Genomic DNA, 16,452 nt, shown 5'->3' on the forward strand with positions numbered 1-16,452 from the left:
GTTTGGGCGGAGTCAAAACAAACATTTCCTTCTGCGCATGCCAATCGGAACTTGGGAAATTGGAACGATTGGCTGTTTTGACACTGACAGTTCGCACTTTTCCAAATGTTTGACGTTTCACTTGTGAACTCTGCTCTGCAGAGATTCTTCTGCTTTCAGTTCTATTTTCGGTTCCTCCAAAAGTATTTCCCGATCGCGAGGCTATAAATCTTCGATTTTTCGTGCGAGTGGTCATTACGAGGAGCCACGCTACACGTTTGTTTACAATTTCCTCTCGATGTTTTCGCACCCAATGTGAATTTGTGAAAATTTTCGCCCTCGATAAATTCGGTCACGGTTCCTAACCTGAAAGCGGGTTGTGCAAATTTGGTTGCGTAGTTCTATTTCAGCCGCCGAGAGTTCGGGCATTTTCTATTTGCGTCGTGTACAGTGTATTGTTGTGAAGTGAAAAATGCCCGGAAAAGTTGGTGTGAAAATCAAAGCAGGTCGCAATCTGCCGGTGATGGACCGTAGCAGTGACACCACCGACGCATATGTAGAAATCAAATTGGGAAATGTTACTCAGAAGACGGACGTGTGCCGCAAAAGTCTGAACCCACAATGGAATACCGACTGGTGAGTGTCTATACCGTAATCAGCTTAATCTATTTTTATCTGTCCCCGTGAATTGCTCATTTGGCATCCATACTCGGGCAATAATTGGCACTGATTGATAACTGTTGGTTGGTGGGTTTCTCACAGGCGGGGAACGCACGGGGTTTCCATAAATTTTTCAGAGAACGCTAATTACTCAATTTACTGTTGCTATGTAAACAAAACGGCGGATCTATGCTGAGCCTGGAAATACTGCTCAGTTATTCCCAGGCTAGCATCTGGGTGGGCGGGAAATGCCGGACACTTCACGGAACAACTCGCGAATTGTTTACATTCTTGGCAGGAGACTCAGTAGCCTGATTGTGTACATAAATCTGTCAGCACGTCGATAAAATCGAATATTGTTTACAGCCGAGATGAGGGCGACTCACCTTGGCATGGTAATTTTCTTGCTGCAGATTTACACCCCAGAGGCAGGAAGTTGCTTGCTAGCCCCGCATCAGCTCGTGTATTGCTTTATAATATTCACCCGGGCAAACTTTTACGTTGTTGCAGCACGCCTGATTCACCGTATCCTGGTCAGAACTCGCGGGCGATCGCAGTAGCAAATAGAAATTGCGTAGAACTGTTGATTATTTTCGTCGAAATGTTTAAGCACACCTGCCATGAAAGACGAGAATGAATAAACACTGAAAGAAAGAGCTTTCATCACTGGCAAATTTAGATATGCGTGCAAAGCGTGGAACTTTAATAGGCAACAGCTAATTAAGTTTCTTTGGTGAATTTCTTCAGAAGTCTCTACTCCAGATACAGGTGATTGCGCGCGCTTTTCCTCTGATATGATTTCGATTGCCAAGGACACTTCATCCTTTAATAAGTACTGGAAGAAATGATTTTCGATTTAGGATATATATACATGGCTGTGGTAACCTAAATTCTATAAGGAATAAAGAGGTTGGGATGCTAGCCTCTACCAACATTACTCCAGCCTTGCCACTGACGCTTGTGACATTAATATCAGTGAGGGACCCGTTCATAATAAGATCCCTCTCCGTACCTTCAGGAGTCCCGCGATTGAAAGGGCTTTCCTCCGTGGAAAGAGTTCATCGGGAGAAAGCCGAAAGGTGGAAATTCTAACGTCTAAACATCTGAGAGATAAAACATAGCGACTAATTCGCAACGGTTTTCATCACACTAAACAATAAGTTCATGGAACTTGTTAAAGAATGCCGGAATATTCACTAGAATATAAGGACCATAATAAGGAATACTATGTTGTCCTATGGCGAGTTGGTCTGGAAACCGAAAAGAGAAGATTCTGACGCCTCATCCCCCAGCGACGTAAGTTGTAGCAACTAATCGGGAGAGGCCTTTCTCATAAAGCTATACGAGTTTGACTGTTTGCAAAATATTAGGGCTGCTATAAGAGGAATGACAAGCAACTGAAGATACGCCCATCTATAGTACGGACAAAGTAGAGCAGGTGAGGAGAGTATCTGAAACGGTGTCGATACGCACAGCTGCGGTGCCTGAGAGAATAATTAGACCGTTAGAAGCGTATACCAATTTCTGGAGAATTATATATACGGTTGATATTTAACCCTTCCTGGGGTGTAACGCATCAATCACAACTACGTGCCTTCATAACCGGTTCGGTTGAAATGCGCTTCAAACCGAAACAAACAACAAACTTGTTGGCCAGCTTGGGAATTTGGGCTCTATTGCATAGTAGTAGCCAGCAATGCAATTGTCGCCCCTCCTTAATGTATGACTTATTCACTACCACTTTGCCCTCCGATCGCACCGCCCACGAATTATTGGCTTGTGCGCTGAATAAATTCTTTTTTTGAAATAGTATCAGGCCAGCATAATTCGATGATACGTTGCAGACAGGTGTTCACAGAGGTTTGGAGCTTTTCAGTGACGGTGGGGATCACTTCCGATGTGCTACTTCCATACAGAAAGGACATTAGCACAATCTCATCTTGATCTTGATGTTGGGAGAAATGCATTTGCAGATTTTAGAGAAGGCAGCGAAAGCAACTCTTCCTAGATATTGAAATTGATTGACTCTTTCTATGTTCTGTCCATTACTGAAAACAGGGAGAGTTCGTTAGCCCGTCAGAGTGAAAACATTAGTTTTGTTGGTGTTTATCTCTACTCCAACTCTACTTGCCTTTCTTTCCAAATCCAAAGCCATTTCTAGAGCAAACAGCTATCATCAGCGTAGCCCAGGTGTTTGTGGAAAGACATTATAGTCCATTGAACTCTTCTGTGTCCTCCGGACGAGGTAGCATGATGATCGTCATCGATAACAAAAAGAGATAATATCGGTGACAAGATCCTGGCGGACTTCGCTTTGGAGCTCAAATTCCTCTAAGATTTTGCATCGGTGATGATAATGGCTATTAGTTTCTTTTAAATAAATTCTGCGTGAAGCATTCCAGATACACTTCCTGTTCACGTTATTGAAACCTTTCTCGAAATCACTGAAGAGCATATGAAACGAATATCTAAACTCCGTGCACTGTTCCAAAGTGATCCGTGTGGTGTTGTAATCGTGCGGTGATGTGGTCAATACAGGAGGATCCGGATAGGAAACCAGCCTGCTCTCTACCGATGAAGCTTTCTAGTAGTTCTTTCTTGCGTTTTCGGATTATTTTAGCTATTATCTTGTAGCAGAGATCACGCAAATACCCCTCCAATTGTCATATTCAAAACAGATATCCTTTTTTGAATCTGGAACATTATCCTATTTTCCCATTCTCTGGGATAGGCCGTGGATTCCAACGATTCCTGTATGAGTGGAAGTAGCAGACCTGTAGAAACTGCAGGTGCAGCAATGAATAACTCTACGGGAAGACCGTCAAGCCCTGCACATTTACTCTGTTTGAGTGCATTGATGGCTCAGATGATCTCGCCCTTGTTTCGAGAAGCTGTCCGTATACGCATGTTAGCGTGACTAGCCATTTCATCCACAAAAGGTGGAACTTCACCCGATTTCATACGATTGATAACCTTCACTTCTGCACCTGTTCGTTATTGATGAAGGGTGACCGACCGTTAACATCCTTCACAGGACCATTGAAAGGTTTGCGACAACATGCAAGTCTTTTTAATTACGTTGTATACGATTGTGAAATCAATACGATCTGCGGTACTCTCTGCTTCCCTGACCAGCATACCATACAATACAGTCAAAAAATTAAGTTAGTGTTGTATCATATCACCTAATTCACTTGCTTGATAGAATAGGGAAGAGGAAATCTAGAAATATTTGACCGTATTGTCACAGGCGACTACAGGTGATGGTACTGATTGATATATATAACGTGAATATGAATCATAGCGAGCGGCGATACCATCCGGTTCTGGCTCTAGCTGTTTTTTTTGAGGATGTCAGTTGCTTTTAAATTCAACTATTTTTGATGGGTAATTGTCTCCTAAGAATTTTTGGCCTCCTACATGAGGATGGATGATTCCGTAGCCTACATACCGACGAAATCTATGAGCAATACCACGACCGTCAGGTTGTGGATAAAATCCGGCTCAACAGGTTGCGGTGGACGGATCACTTAATCCGTATGGATGAGGATGATCCAGCCTGGAAAGTCTATAAGGGCAATATCTATGGTAGAAAAAGAAGACGACGCAGACTCTGCCTGAGATGGAGCGATGGCGTAGGTCAGGACGTCAGAAAACTTTTAGGAATATCGAATTGATGGACCTCGGCGCAAAGCTTGGAGTTTCTTATTAAGGCAGGTCTAGACCGGATACCGGTTGTTGCGCCGTTGATGATGATGATTAAGAATTGGCCCATGTCAACAATTTTCTCTTGTTGTTGATTACAAAATAAAAATCCATGTTCTCGTCTTCATGTCCGCTGATCCAACAACTTTACTTGAACCATATGGTAATCACTATATCACCACCTTCTCGGTGATTGTTTCTATTTACAAGTGGAATTCAACTTGTGTTAAGACTCGGTCATGCTCCTCATGTAGGGGACTAAAAATTCTTCTGAGGATTCTTCTCTCGAACGCGGGTAGAAGAAATTATCAACGGTCCCAAAGTTGTAGTCTCCTATTTTTAATGTTCTGGTTTCACTAGTGTGATTCGATGTTGTTGGTTCTTTGGTTTTTTGTCCCGACGTTGCTACCATGTACTTCGTCTTGCCTTCATTAATGTGCGGTTAAAGATCTCGCACCGCACGCTCGATCTGGCTGAAGGTAGACGGTACATCTCGGGTTGTTCTTCACAGAATGTCAATATCGTCAGCCTAGACCAGTAGTTGGGTGGACTTCAAGAGGACGGTGCCAGATTAAAGAGGATGCATTATAAGGTATCCCCTTGAGAGTAATCCTACTGCTTTTATCTGGCCTCGCAAATTAGTCAGGGTCAGCCTAATCAATCTTATTGATTTGGTGAGATGCCGAATCCTCTCATGTTCGTGTATAGTTTTTCCCTGGCTATGCGATCATAGGCTTTTTTAAAGTTCATGAGAAGGTGGTGCAACTGTTGTCCATTTTTCAACGGTTTTTCTATCGATTCGTTCTGATTTACCTGGAGTGAAGCCGCTTTGGTATGGGCTGATGATGTTCTCGGCGTATGGAGCTACCCGACCTAGCAAGATAGCGGAAAATATATTATAAATAGTACTCAACAACGTGATATTTCTATAATTGCTGCACTGCGTGATATCTCCCTTTTTATGTATGGGACAGATACTGTCTCGTTGCCATTCATCACGTATTGATTGAGCATAAGTTGATGAATCACTTGCTGTAATTGCTCGCCTATATATTTAACCCATTCGCTGTAATTCTATCGACTCCTGGTGACTTATGATTTTTAAGCCGATGATTTGCACGGACTGTTTCTTCAGTCTACTAATGCCCCATAGAGACTTAAGAATAACAACCGATCCTTCCATTCCTCTTGCCTACCCTCTCTTTTTTCAGCTTTTGTCCTGTTCAAATGCGGGGTCATTCATAGCGCAATCTTCTATTCGCTGATAGCATTGATCCGAGATATTTAAACCGCTCAGTTCTGGGTAGGTCGCTATCACTGACAGTGAATAGTGCTTGTTTCACTGGGATTCGTCGTCAAAAATTCGGTCTATTTCAAATTCAATGTGGGACCGTGCAGCATTAGGCGATCATTTTATTTTAGAACAAATTGTTCAACATAATTTGCATAAAGCAATGTATATGGCGCTGAACTTACTTGCACCGCGTGACAGTGCCCATAAAAAAACTAAGAGGAGTGGTGAGAGGCCGCTTTCCAATTTAACCCAGCTCACGAGTTCTTCTGGCACTAGGTGTTGGCGCAGGGCATACCAACCGAATTCTTGTGGGACACGGTCAAACGTGTCTTCTAGATCCAGAAATGCGACGTAAAGGGGGATGATGCTTCCCATGGTGTTTCTCCCGAAGTAACCGTTACACAAACTCCATACAACTTTCAATATGCCACGCAGAATCTAGTGTTGGAATTATCAGTTTATTTCCAGGGGGAGATCTTCTAAGCATTTCCAGTTAAAAAATACCTTTCCCGACGAAATTAGTCTTGAAAACCTTGCATATTTTGTAATATCAGAGACGACGTTATCTGGAATTCGATACACCACAACCTTGTCTTTGTGCAAAAATGCATAATGCCGGTCGGGGTGAAAGTTATGCGGAAAATCCGGGATGAAAACTGGGTGGCCCGTTGTTATTCTTCTATTTTATTTAAATTTCTATTTCGAGTCCCTGAAAAATTTCCATATTGGGGGAGAAGTATCTTCTTTTCTTGTTTTTTGTCATATCTGGCTAAAAGCAATAGAAATTTCGTTAAATTCATTTTTTCATCACATATTAGTAATTATTAATTTAATTATTTAGCATCAATCACTATTTTCAAGCAAAGGAAAAAGTAAACAGAACGGAAATATGATTTTCAGATATCTAAATCTAATACCCATTATAACTTGTGAGTATTTTTAGAATACCTGATATTCTAATTGTATCTATCCATATTCATTGGCAAAGTCCAAAGTTCATATCTAAATTCTTTCTCTTCGGAAGTGGAAACTCATGGAAACAGTTTAAAGATCACATAAAGTGGTTTTACTTCTTTTGCAATTCAATAATGAACTTGATCTAAATTAATACAAAATTGAAGATACCACAACCCCGTAAACAATTCACCAATTCATAGCCTGTAGCAAGCGCATCGTGAAACATCAAACAGGATAAAATAATTCTCGACACAAGCCGTAATGTAAAAGATTGATTGGCATCTATTAATATTCCGCTCCTGGATTGGCCAACTTGTTCACTCAACCAGAACCCCATGGAAAACTGTTGGGAGAGGGATACTTATGTAGAAAGCGTATGCTGGAAATGAGCACAAGCAGTACAACAACGTGAGCAAATTCAAGGTTGTGATTGAGCGTGCTTTGGAAAAAAATGATGCAACTACAATCGGAAATCTATTCTCTAGTATTTGTGTATTGACGATGCAATCATAAAAAAGTGAACCAATTACTAGCGTGTTGTGTTCGCTTTCCTCGCAGCATCAAAAGAAGTAAACATTCACTTCATCTGCTTCTTTGTCAAGAGTATAGCATGAATTTCATTCGAATGTTCCCAAAAACCCATTTTTCCTATTCTCCAATATTCATTGCTCCTTTATTTGACACGTGTTAAAAGTCTGCAAACAAAATCCTTAAGAGGCTGGAATGTGAGCCCCAGAGTCATATACTCCATCAGGGGAGAGATAGGGATTCCAACGGGTGGGGAGTTTTCTCAGATACCCAGAATGAAAATTAAGTTGATAGCGTGTTTTGTACTGACCAAACTTTTACGGATCTTTGACTTAGGGAACTCTTAAGTTATTTTGGTTTTAGGATTGAGAGAGCCCTGAGTCTAAATCCTCTTGATGACAAACCAAATACGATTTTATTGTTTTGGAAAATCAACCAAGTTTTTTTCAAAAATGAGGACTATTGGCTCTGTCCAAAGCAAAGGCTCATCACACGTTGCCTCACCTCTGTTCTGGAAGTATTCTGATCGAAAGTGGTGTCCGTGGGTTGTTTGCTCTCTTATATTTATCCACAAACATGGAAGTGAATTATATTTAGGACGAAAACCGCCAAAAAAGGTGGGACATAGGTGCTCGCTATTGGTTTGGTCCATCATCGAATAGAAATAAATTCAGAACTCCGTCGATCCTAAAAGAAAAAAGTATTTTGTGTCGACCGCCTTAGGCTACTAGGCAAATTTTGTCCTGAATCTAATTCACATTCATTTCGTATTTATGGATACATATTAGAAGTTGTAAAAAGTTCGGTTTTTTTGAACTAGCGTCAAATGTGGGCACCACCAGTAACAGACATTGTGAACCAAATTTCTATCTGCGAATTGCTGCTGTCAAGTCAACTTATCTTTGAATCACATGATGATTGGTAATTAGAAGTGGATCACATGCACAACCAGAATTGATGATCAGAAAGATTTTACTGAGTGTTTGGTTTAACTGGCAGAGAATTATCTACCATGAGCTCCACCCTTACTGCTAAACTCTTAATTTGCATTTGCAGTATCAAAAAGGACAAGAAGGAAGGAAGGAAACAATCGCGCAGAAATGCCCAGCTGGATCCAAAGGCAGGGGAATTGTATTTCATTAGAACAACGCCAGATCACAGTATTCGAAAGTAATTCGCCAGAAAATCCGATACCTTGCTTTAGAGCTTCATATGCAACCACCTGTGCCTGTCCATAGTCAACGATTTTGCTAGTATAACTTTCGTCGCAATTGAAGTTTGTGAAAATCGACTGCTCCATTTTTTAACGAAACGCCCGATTTATTCGGAAACGGCTGGACCGATTGTGATGGAAATTGGTGTGGTCTGTTGTTCCCTTTACATATAGCAAGTAGCGCAATTTTGTGTTAAATTTAAGTGGGGCTTCCCTTCCCCTCCCCATATTTGACATAGGATGAAACGTAGGGGAGTGAGGGCTCAACATATGACCCTGAAAAAGTGTAACAGGTCTCGTTCTCAAAATCTTTCCAACAGAAAAATCTGAAAAAAAAAATTGCAGTGGTGCATCTAAACGAAATCTGGGTCCCAAAATTCATCCCGTTCCGATATCTGCACAAACAAATTTAATAATAATATATTATCATATTTTAGAAATTTATCCAAAAACCCCCTTAAGTTCATCTTAGATCCACAAAATTTGGCACTTGCATAAGGGTAACATAAGGCATAAGTTTGGGAAGTTCGCTTCGCTTTTTAGCTTTAGTTTTTCACATAAAATGAATACAGAACCTTTATACCCGAAGCGCCAGCATCCGGTATTCCGCCTTGTTTTTACTAATTATGCAAAAAGACACCCTTAAAAATGCGAAGAAGAATAAGGATAGGAGAATACAACTTTGAGACCGTTGATAATTTCTTCTATCTAGGGTCGAAAATCACAACCGATAACAGCTACGATGATGAAATCCGCGCACGGTTGTTGTCAGCCAACAGAGCCTATTTCAGCTTACAAAGACTGTTCCGCTCGAAACGTCTCACCATAGGGTCAAAGCTCTTACTGTACTGTATGATCTTGCCAATCCTCATGTATTCCTCGGAAACTTGTAAGCTAGCAAGAAAAATTGCGAACTCTTGGCCGCGTTCGAGAGAAGAATCCTCCGAAGAATTTTTGGCCCCCTACATGAGGATGAACGATTCCGTAGCCTACACAATGACGAAATCTATGAGCGATACCATGACCGTCCGGTTGTGGATAAAATCCGGCTCAATAGGTTACGGTGGGCCGGTCACTTAATCCGTATGGATGAGGATGAACCCACCCGGAAAGTCTATAAGGGCAATATCTATGGTAGAAAAAGAAGACGAGGCAGACCCTACCTAAGATGGGACGATGGCGTAGGTCAGGACGCCAGACAGCTTTTAGGGATATCGAATTGGTGGACCTCGGCGCAAAACCGGGATGTCTGGAGTTCCTTATTAAAGCAGGCCTAGACCGTATACCGGTTGTTGCGCCGTTGATGATGAAGGATGTGATTTCCTCCGAAGTGTTCTGGGTCATATTCTTGGGAATTTTGTAAAGAATCATACCTCCAAATTTCATAATGATAGATTAATTACCATTTGAGTTAGAATTCTCCCAAATGTGAAAAACATCCAAATGATCCCATGAAATTTAATTCCGGAAAAGATGACGTGCTACAGCGATGTAAAATATTAGATGATTTTGAGGTCCAAGGCGGAGTTCACCAGGGTTACATCCTACCACCGATGTTATTTTTTCTGGTTATCGGTGATGTTCTTCATGCTTACATCTTTCTTCAAACACTAAGCGGCTCTGAATTTGGAAAAAGAGGCAAGTAGAGTTGGACTGAATATAAATCAAGATTCTCAATCTGACGGGACACTGCACTCTCCCTATCTGCATTAATAGGTAGAGCATCGAAAGCGTCGATCAATTTGTATATTAACGGAGCGTTGATTTTCCGACGCCGGTACCGAACTAGATGTTGTCTAACGCATTAACAGCACTAGATCCACTTTCGCTACGCTGTCTAAAATCTGGAAAAATAGATATTGCAAGACTAAGATCAAGTGGAAACTGTTCTGTGCTGTTCTGCAGAAGTGGCAGTGGATATGAGGGGTGGCAATTGCATTGCGCGCTACGCCAAGCAGTGTAATCCACTCTCCCAAGATGGCCGACGAATGGGTTGCCCCAAGGGCACTTGGCGCAGTACAGTAGAGAACGAGTGCGAGCGCCCCGGGAAGTCGTGGGAGAGCTGACGGGCATTTCGGGTAATCGCGAGCAATGGCGAGGCGACACGCTATACCCCACCAAAGGGTGAAGGGGAACCATTTACGATAGCTATAGCATTCGAATAAATGTTGCATCGTAGCTGGGGCTTGACTTTAGAAAACGAAAGTTTATTTGTGAAAAAAGGGGAAGCTATGATAGCTTTTCCAATGCGAAAATTGTGTTTTTCTCTCCCAAAATTGTACTGTTTAGCCCAACTTTCTTCGAATTTACACAATGCCTATTGAGCCGGATCTTATCCACATCATGGGTCATGGTATCGCTCATAGATTTCGTCGTTATGTAGGCTACGGAATCGTCCATCCTCATGTAAGGAGCCAAAAATTCTTCGGAGGATTCTTTTCTCGAACGCGGTCAAGAGTTCGCAATTTTTCATGCTAAGAACCTAAGTCTCCGAGGAATGAGGACTGGCAAGATCATTGTCTTGTACAGTAGAGCTTTGACCCTATGGTGAGATGTTTCGAGCGGAACAGTTTTTGTAAGCTGAAATAGGCTGTGTTGGCTGACAACAACCGTGCGCGGATTTCATCGTCGCAGCTGTTATTGGTTGTAATATTCGGCCTTAAATAGGAGAAATTATCAACGGTCTCAAAGTTATGGCCTCCTATCTTTAATCTTCCCGTTTGACCAGTGCGGGTTGATGTTGTTGGTTGGTTGGTTTTCGGTGCTGACGTTGCCACCATATATTTTGTCTTGCCTTCATTGATATGCAACCCAAGATCTCGCGCCGCCTCTTCGATCTGGATGAAGGTAGAATGTACATTTCGGGTTGTTCTTCCATAATATCAATATCGTCAGCATTGGCCAGTAGTTGGGTGGACTTAAAGTGGATCGTACCCCTTGCATTTACCTCAGCATCACGATCACTTTCTTCAGGGCCAGGTTAAAGGGGGCGCATGATAGGGTATCCCTTGCCGTAGACCGTTGTTGATGTCGAATGGTCTTGAAAGTGATCCTGCTGCTTTTATCTGGCCTCGCACATCGGTGAGGGTCAGCCTAGTCAGTCGTGTATAGTTTTACCCTGGCTATGCTATAATAGGCGGCCTTAAAGTCGATATGTGATAGTGATATCTCCCTTTTTATATATGAGACAGATAATGCCTCTTTGCCAGTCGTCAAGCATTGATTCGTTGTCCCACACCTTGAGTACATGAGTTGATGAAACACTTTGTGTAATTGGTCGCCACCATATTTAATTAATTCGGCTGTAATTCCATCAGCTCCTGGCGACTTATGATTTTTAAGTCGACGAATTGCACGGACTGTTTCTTCTACACTTGGTGGCAGTATTTGTCCGTCATCTTCAATTGACGGGACCTCCAGCTCGCCGATGTTCTGGTTGTTCAGTAATTCATCAAAGTACTTAACCCATTGCTCCAATATGCCCATTCTGTCGGAAATCAGATTTCCCTCTTTTTCTCGGCAGAATGAACATCGAGGTGTGTAAGACTTCATCCTGCTGACTTGTTGGTAAAACTTGCGCGCCTGGTGCGGTTGCTCCCTGTACTTTTCGAGTTCACAGACCTATTGGTTCTCCCAGGCTTCCTTTTTCCGTCTGTGAAGTCTCTTCTCCGCTCGCCAGAGTTAGTGATAAGTCTCCGCGCATGCCCACGTTCTTTGAGAATGCAACATTACTCGGTATGCAGTATTCTTCCGGTCCATTGCTAGCTTACATTCATCGTCAAACCAGCCGCTCCGACTCTTTTTGCGGCTGGCGGCAAGTATATTTGTGGCCGTATCAATGATAACGTTCTTCAGGTGATTGTGAAGATCATTTGTTAATGTTTCATTTCCAGGATCTCTGTTGACTGCGGTTATTGCGGCATCTATTTCCCTCTTATAGGTGTTACGGTGGGCTGTGTTGTGAATGGCTTCAGTATTCACTCTCTTTTGATTGTCAGAGGGGATTCTGGGTGGTGTTGTTATTCGAGTTCGGAGCACTATGCCAACGAGATAGTGGTCCGGGTCTATATTGGCCCCCTATATGTTCTGACATTCATAAAGGTTGAGAAGTGGCTACCTTCGATCAACACGTGGTCAATTTGATTGAAAGTGGTCCCGTCTGGAGAGGTCCACGTATGTTTGTGAACCGCTTTCCGCGCAAACCAGGTACTTCCAACAACCATTTCGTGTGACATTGCAAATTGAATAATCCGCAGTCCGTTATCATTTGTATTTTGATGTAAGCTATGGGAGCCAACGTATCGCCTGAATACAGGCTCCGTCCCTACTTGGCTGTTAAAATCCCCAAGTATGATGTTGATATCATATTTAGGACAGGCTTCGAGGGTTTGTTCTACTGCCTCTTAGGGGCGTGAACGTTAATGAGGTTTATGTTTCTAAACTTGCCTCGCAAGCGCAGATTGCATAGCCATTCGCTTATGTTTTCAAAACCGATAACACCAGGTTTCATTTTTTGGCCAACTAAGAAACCAAGTCGCAAATCGTAAGTCCTGTTTCGTTGCCGGTTTCGTCGTTGTAAAATCCATCCAGTCCAAGGCTCCTGTTGTGGCTTTGTAACAAGTTTTTTTCCGTGTAGGGTTGTCAGTCCTACCCAACCCCTAACCTGGAGGACCAGTTGGTACAATTTGTTCTGTTTTTAGGCACGGGGGACTCGCCTTCATCCTTTTCCGTCTGCAGCTTTTCGTTAAAAAATAGCTCCCAGCGGTCACCACGTGGAGATAAGATTTGGTAGTAGAGCTGTTGGTGTTGGTTCAGTAGGCGTTTCCCATCGTGAGTACCAATCCACATTTCGCCCTGGAACCTATACTACCCTTTGACCACCAAATAGCAAATATACTGAATATATATGAAAAAGTACAAAATTATAAAAATGAATTCTAACTGCCAGGATATCTCTATGTGGAAGGGAAGAAGTATTTGCAAATACCATGTACTGTTTTACTTTCATTTCCCCTGAAATATAAATTTTTTATGGTTGCCCGGTATAATCTACTAGTCCTGGCCTTTACAATATTAAAATCATTCGAAAATCAATCAAACTGGCACACGTGTTCTCTTGAAACTTTTATTACATTTTCACTGCTAATTACTCTAATTGCCTAAAAGGTCTGTTCGATTTTGATGCCTTTCATCAACCACAATTAAGTTTATTTTGTTGATCTAAACAAAGTAGTGTTGTTCAGAAAAATTCAATAGAAATTTATTTTTGGTTCTCTAGAGAAGTTAACATCGAATCATACATACAAACAATTTACTACCCACGTACACTTTTAATTTACTACGCTGAAAAATGAAACGTTATTAACAATTTATCGTCCATGTTACCATTTTATAACGCAATGTTTATTGTTGTAAGTTTGCTTTCTGAGCTAGTGTATTTGTGAATGTTTTAATTTGGCAGAGTTCACAGACAATTTGAAACAGTCTTAAGCGAGTTTATTTATTTTGGTACGATATTGCCGACAGAAAATACACTAGAGGCTTTGTTCGTAATCACAATAATATTGTTTTTTGGCATTTGCTGGCATTGCGCTCGTGTTTAGCTCTTTATATTCATAGGTGTGCATCCATATATGCATGTGAATACCGATGAAATATTGCCTTTAAAATTGCATTACTTTGGTTAATGCTGCCCTAATCCATTGTTTTTGAATATTTTGAATTTTCACTTGACTTTCTAGACAAAAGATTATACGTCCAAAAATAGAACCAAGGACTTTAGGAGAACATTGATGAGTTGCAAATGTAAATGTATCTTCTAAAAGGCAAATACCATACACTGAGTAAATTTTAAGGCAAACAATAAAATGTCTAACAAATATACAAAATTGCATCGCAAAAAGCTGAACTGCAGAAATTAGTGCAGGCGTAACTATGCGGCCTTGACCGAATCTATTTAAGGGGGTCATCCCTTGTGAAGGCCATTTTTTTAGAAATTGTTTGTGAAGAACTCGATAAAGATATAAATACAATTTTTTCACCATATATTTATTGATATCTTGTGCATGCGTAGTAATTTTTTCAGTCCGATACCTTAGTTCATTTTTGAAATACAGAGCAATTTATACACCCATCTCCAAAAACGGTGTTTTTCTGCTGCCATGCTAGAGAACATCTTAAAGAAAAAAAGTAAACGGCATTTTAACGTGCAGACTTAACAAAAATCCGCAAAAATCTTAAAAGGTAAATTTTCGTTGCCGTGTTAAACTTTTTTCTGTAAATTTTGGTGTTTTTTTCGAGGCTTCTTTGATGGGTAAAAAAAATTACTTAATGAATCGCAATTATCCTAGTTTGCGGACCGTAGAAATATGTTCTGAATAGGTCGTGATAATTTCAAAAAATTTCGTTTAATAGATTTGGAGCTATGGTGGTAGCTGATTTTCAATATGCGGTTTCGAGCAAAACCTATTTAAAAAGTAGAATGTGGTTTTTAGCCATAAAATCTTAACTGACCATTAATTTGCTATACCTAGTCCATAAATCTTAGGTTTCGCCAAGAAACACATGTATAGCCTTGGCTCCAATTCTTGTCCTTTTGGCGAAGTCATTCGGTCGACCGATAAATACGCGCTTTATCACGGCGATCGACATAAATCTGGCATGTAACTTATTACCTGTTTGACACTATAATTTCCGAACGATTCCGAATATCAAAAAATTACTTTGCCCATGTATTCCACCCATATCTGGATGCAATTGATGTAAAAAAAAAAAAAAAAAATCGATTCTGCGGATACGACACACGGGATGACCCCCTTAAGGTTTACCTGAGTAGCTACCTCAATGTAGGCCGTGATATGTTGCTCAAAATTATATACGTCTTTTCGGTCAAATACTTTTTTCTTAAAAGCTGATAACTAATGCAAGTAAGGAATAAGAAAGTTCCCCACCTAGTCCAGAAAAGTTACGCTGTCAAATCATACGCTTTGTATATAAAACACAGTAGAAAGAGTTGTCCTTCGCCATTACATGGCATCGGGGACATGGAGATGCCAGTTTTGTTGGAGTTCGATATTTGGTTAACATATTCGTCGTAATTTTTTTCGGTCTGGATCGTCTTTTAAATTTGCCTCGGCATCAGGATCGTAAAAAGAATATTCCGGGCCGGGCGAAAAAACTATGTTCGAGTTTAAAAACCTATCCCCATACATGTCGGTGTAAATTCTACACTTAATAACAAAGTTATAGTAGGTCAAAGTTGCCCTTTTCGCGTCAAAATACTATTCCCCACAAGATAAAATATCAGTATCACGTCGAATTGAATCATTTTCTTCTTTTTTTTACAATAAATGACCCTTTACTGGGCACAAAATGATATTATCCCCTAAATTAATAATTTCACCTTTTTACTATTTTGTTTTCATATTTAAACAACCAAGACCTTACTAAATTCATCATCATCATCAACGGCGCAACAACCGGTATCCGGTCTAGGCCTGTCTTAATAAGGAACTCCAGACACCCCGGTTTTGCGCCGAGGTCCACCAATTCGATATCCCTAAAAGCTGTCTGGCCTCCTGACCTGCACCATCGCTTCATCTCAGGCAGCGTCTGCCTTGTCTTCTTTTTCTACCATAGATATTGCCCTTTTAGACTTTCCGGGCTGGATCATTCTCATCCATACGGATTAAATGACGCACATACCGTAACCTATTGAGTCGGATTTTATCCACAACCTGACGGTTATGGTATCGCTCATAGATTTCGTCGTTATGTAGGCTACGGAATCGTTCATCCTCATGTAGGGGGCCAAAAAATTCTTCGGAGAATTATTCTCTCGAATGCGGTCAAGAGTTCGCAGTTTTTTTTTGCTAAGAGCCCAAGTCTCGGACGAATACATAATGACTGGGAAAATCATGGTCTTGTACACTAAGAGCCTTGACCATATGGTGAGACGTTTCAAGCGAACGAGTTTTTGTAAGCTTAAATAGGCTCTGTTGGCTGCCAACAACCGTTCGCTGATTTCATCATCATAGCTGTTATCGGTTGTAATTTTCGACCCTAGATAGGAGAAATTTTCAACGGTCTCAAAGTTGTAGTCTCTTGTCTTCATTGT

General features: G+C 41.1%; 1 protein-coding gene across 3 annotated transcripts in view; it reads left to right on the forward strand.

Moving 5' to 3' along the window:
- LOC119658754 (C2 domain-containing protein 5) overlaps positions 1-16,452 on the forward strand; it is a 46,886-nt gene continuing 30,434 nt past the window's right edge. For 2 of the 3 annotated variants that reach the window (XM_038066445.1, XM_038066447.1), the window contains exon 1: positions 452-615. In XM_038066445.1, the coding sequence (XP_037922373.1) occupies positions 452-615 (164 nt within the window). Of the gene's footprint in view, positions 616-16,452 lie in introns of all 3 variants that reach the window. The other variant, XM_038066444.1, reaches the window with a different exon arrangement.

Source organism: Hermetia illucens, chromosome 6 (genome assembly GCF_905115235.1).
Source record: "Hermetia illucens chromosome 6, iHerIll2.2.curated.20191125, whole genome shotgun sequence".
In the NCBI taxonomy this organism is placed as follows: Eukaryota; Metazoa; Arthropoda; class Insecta; order Diptera; family Stratiomyidae; genus Hermetia; species Hermetia illucens.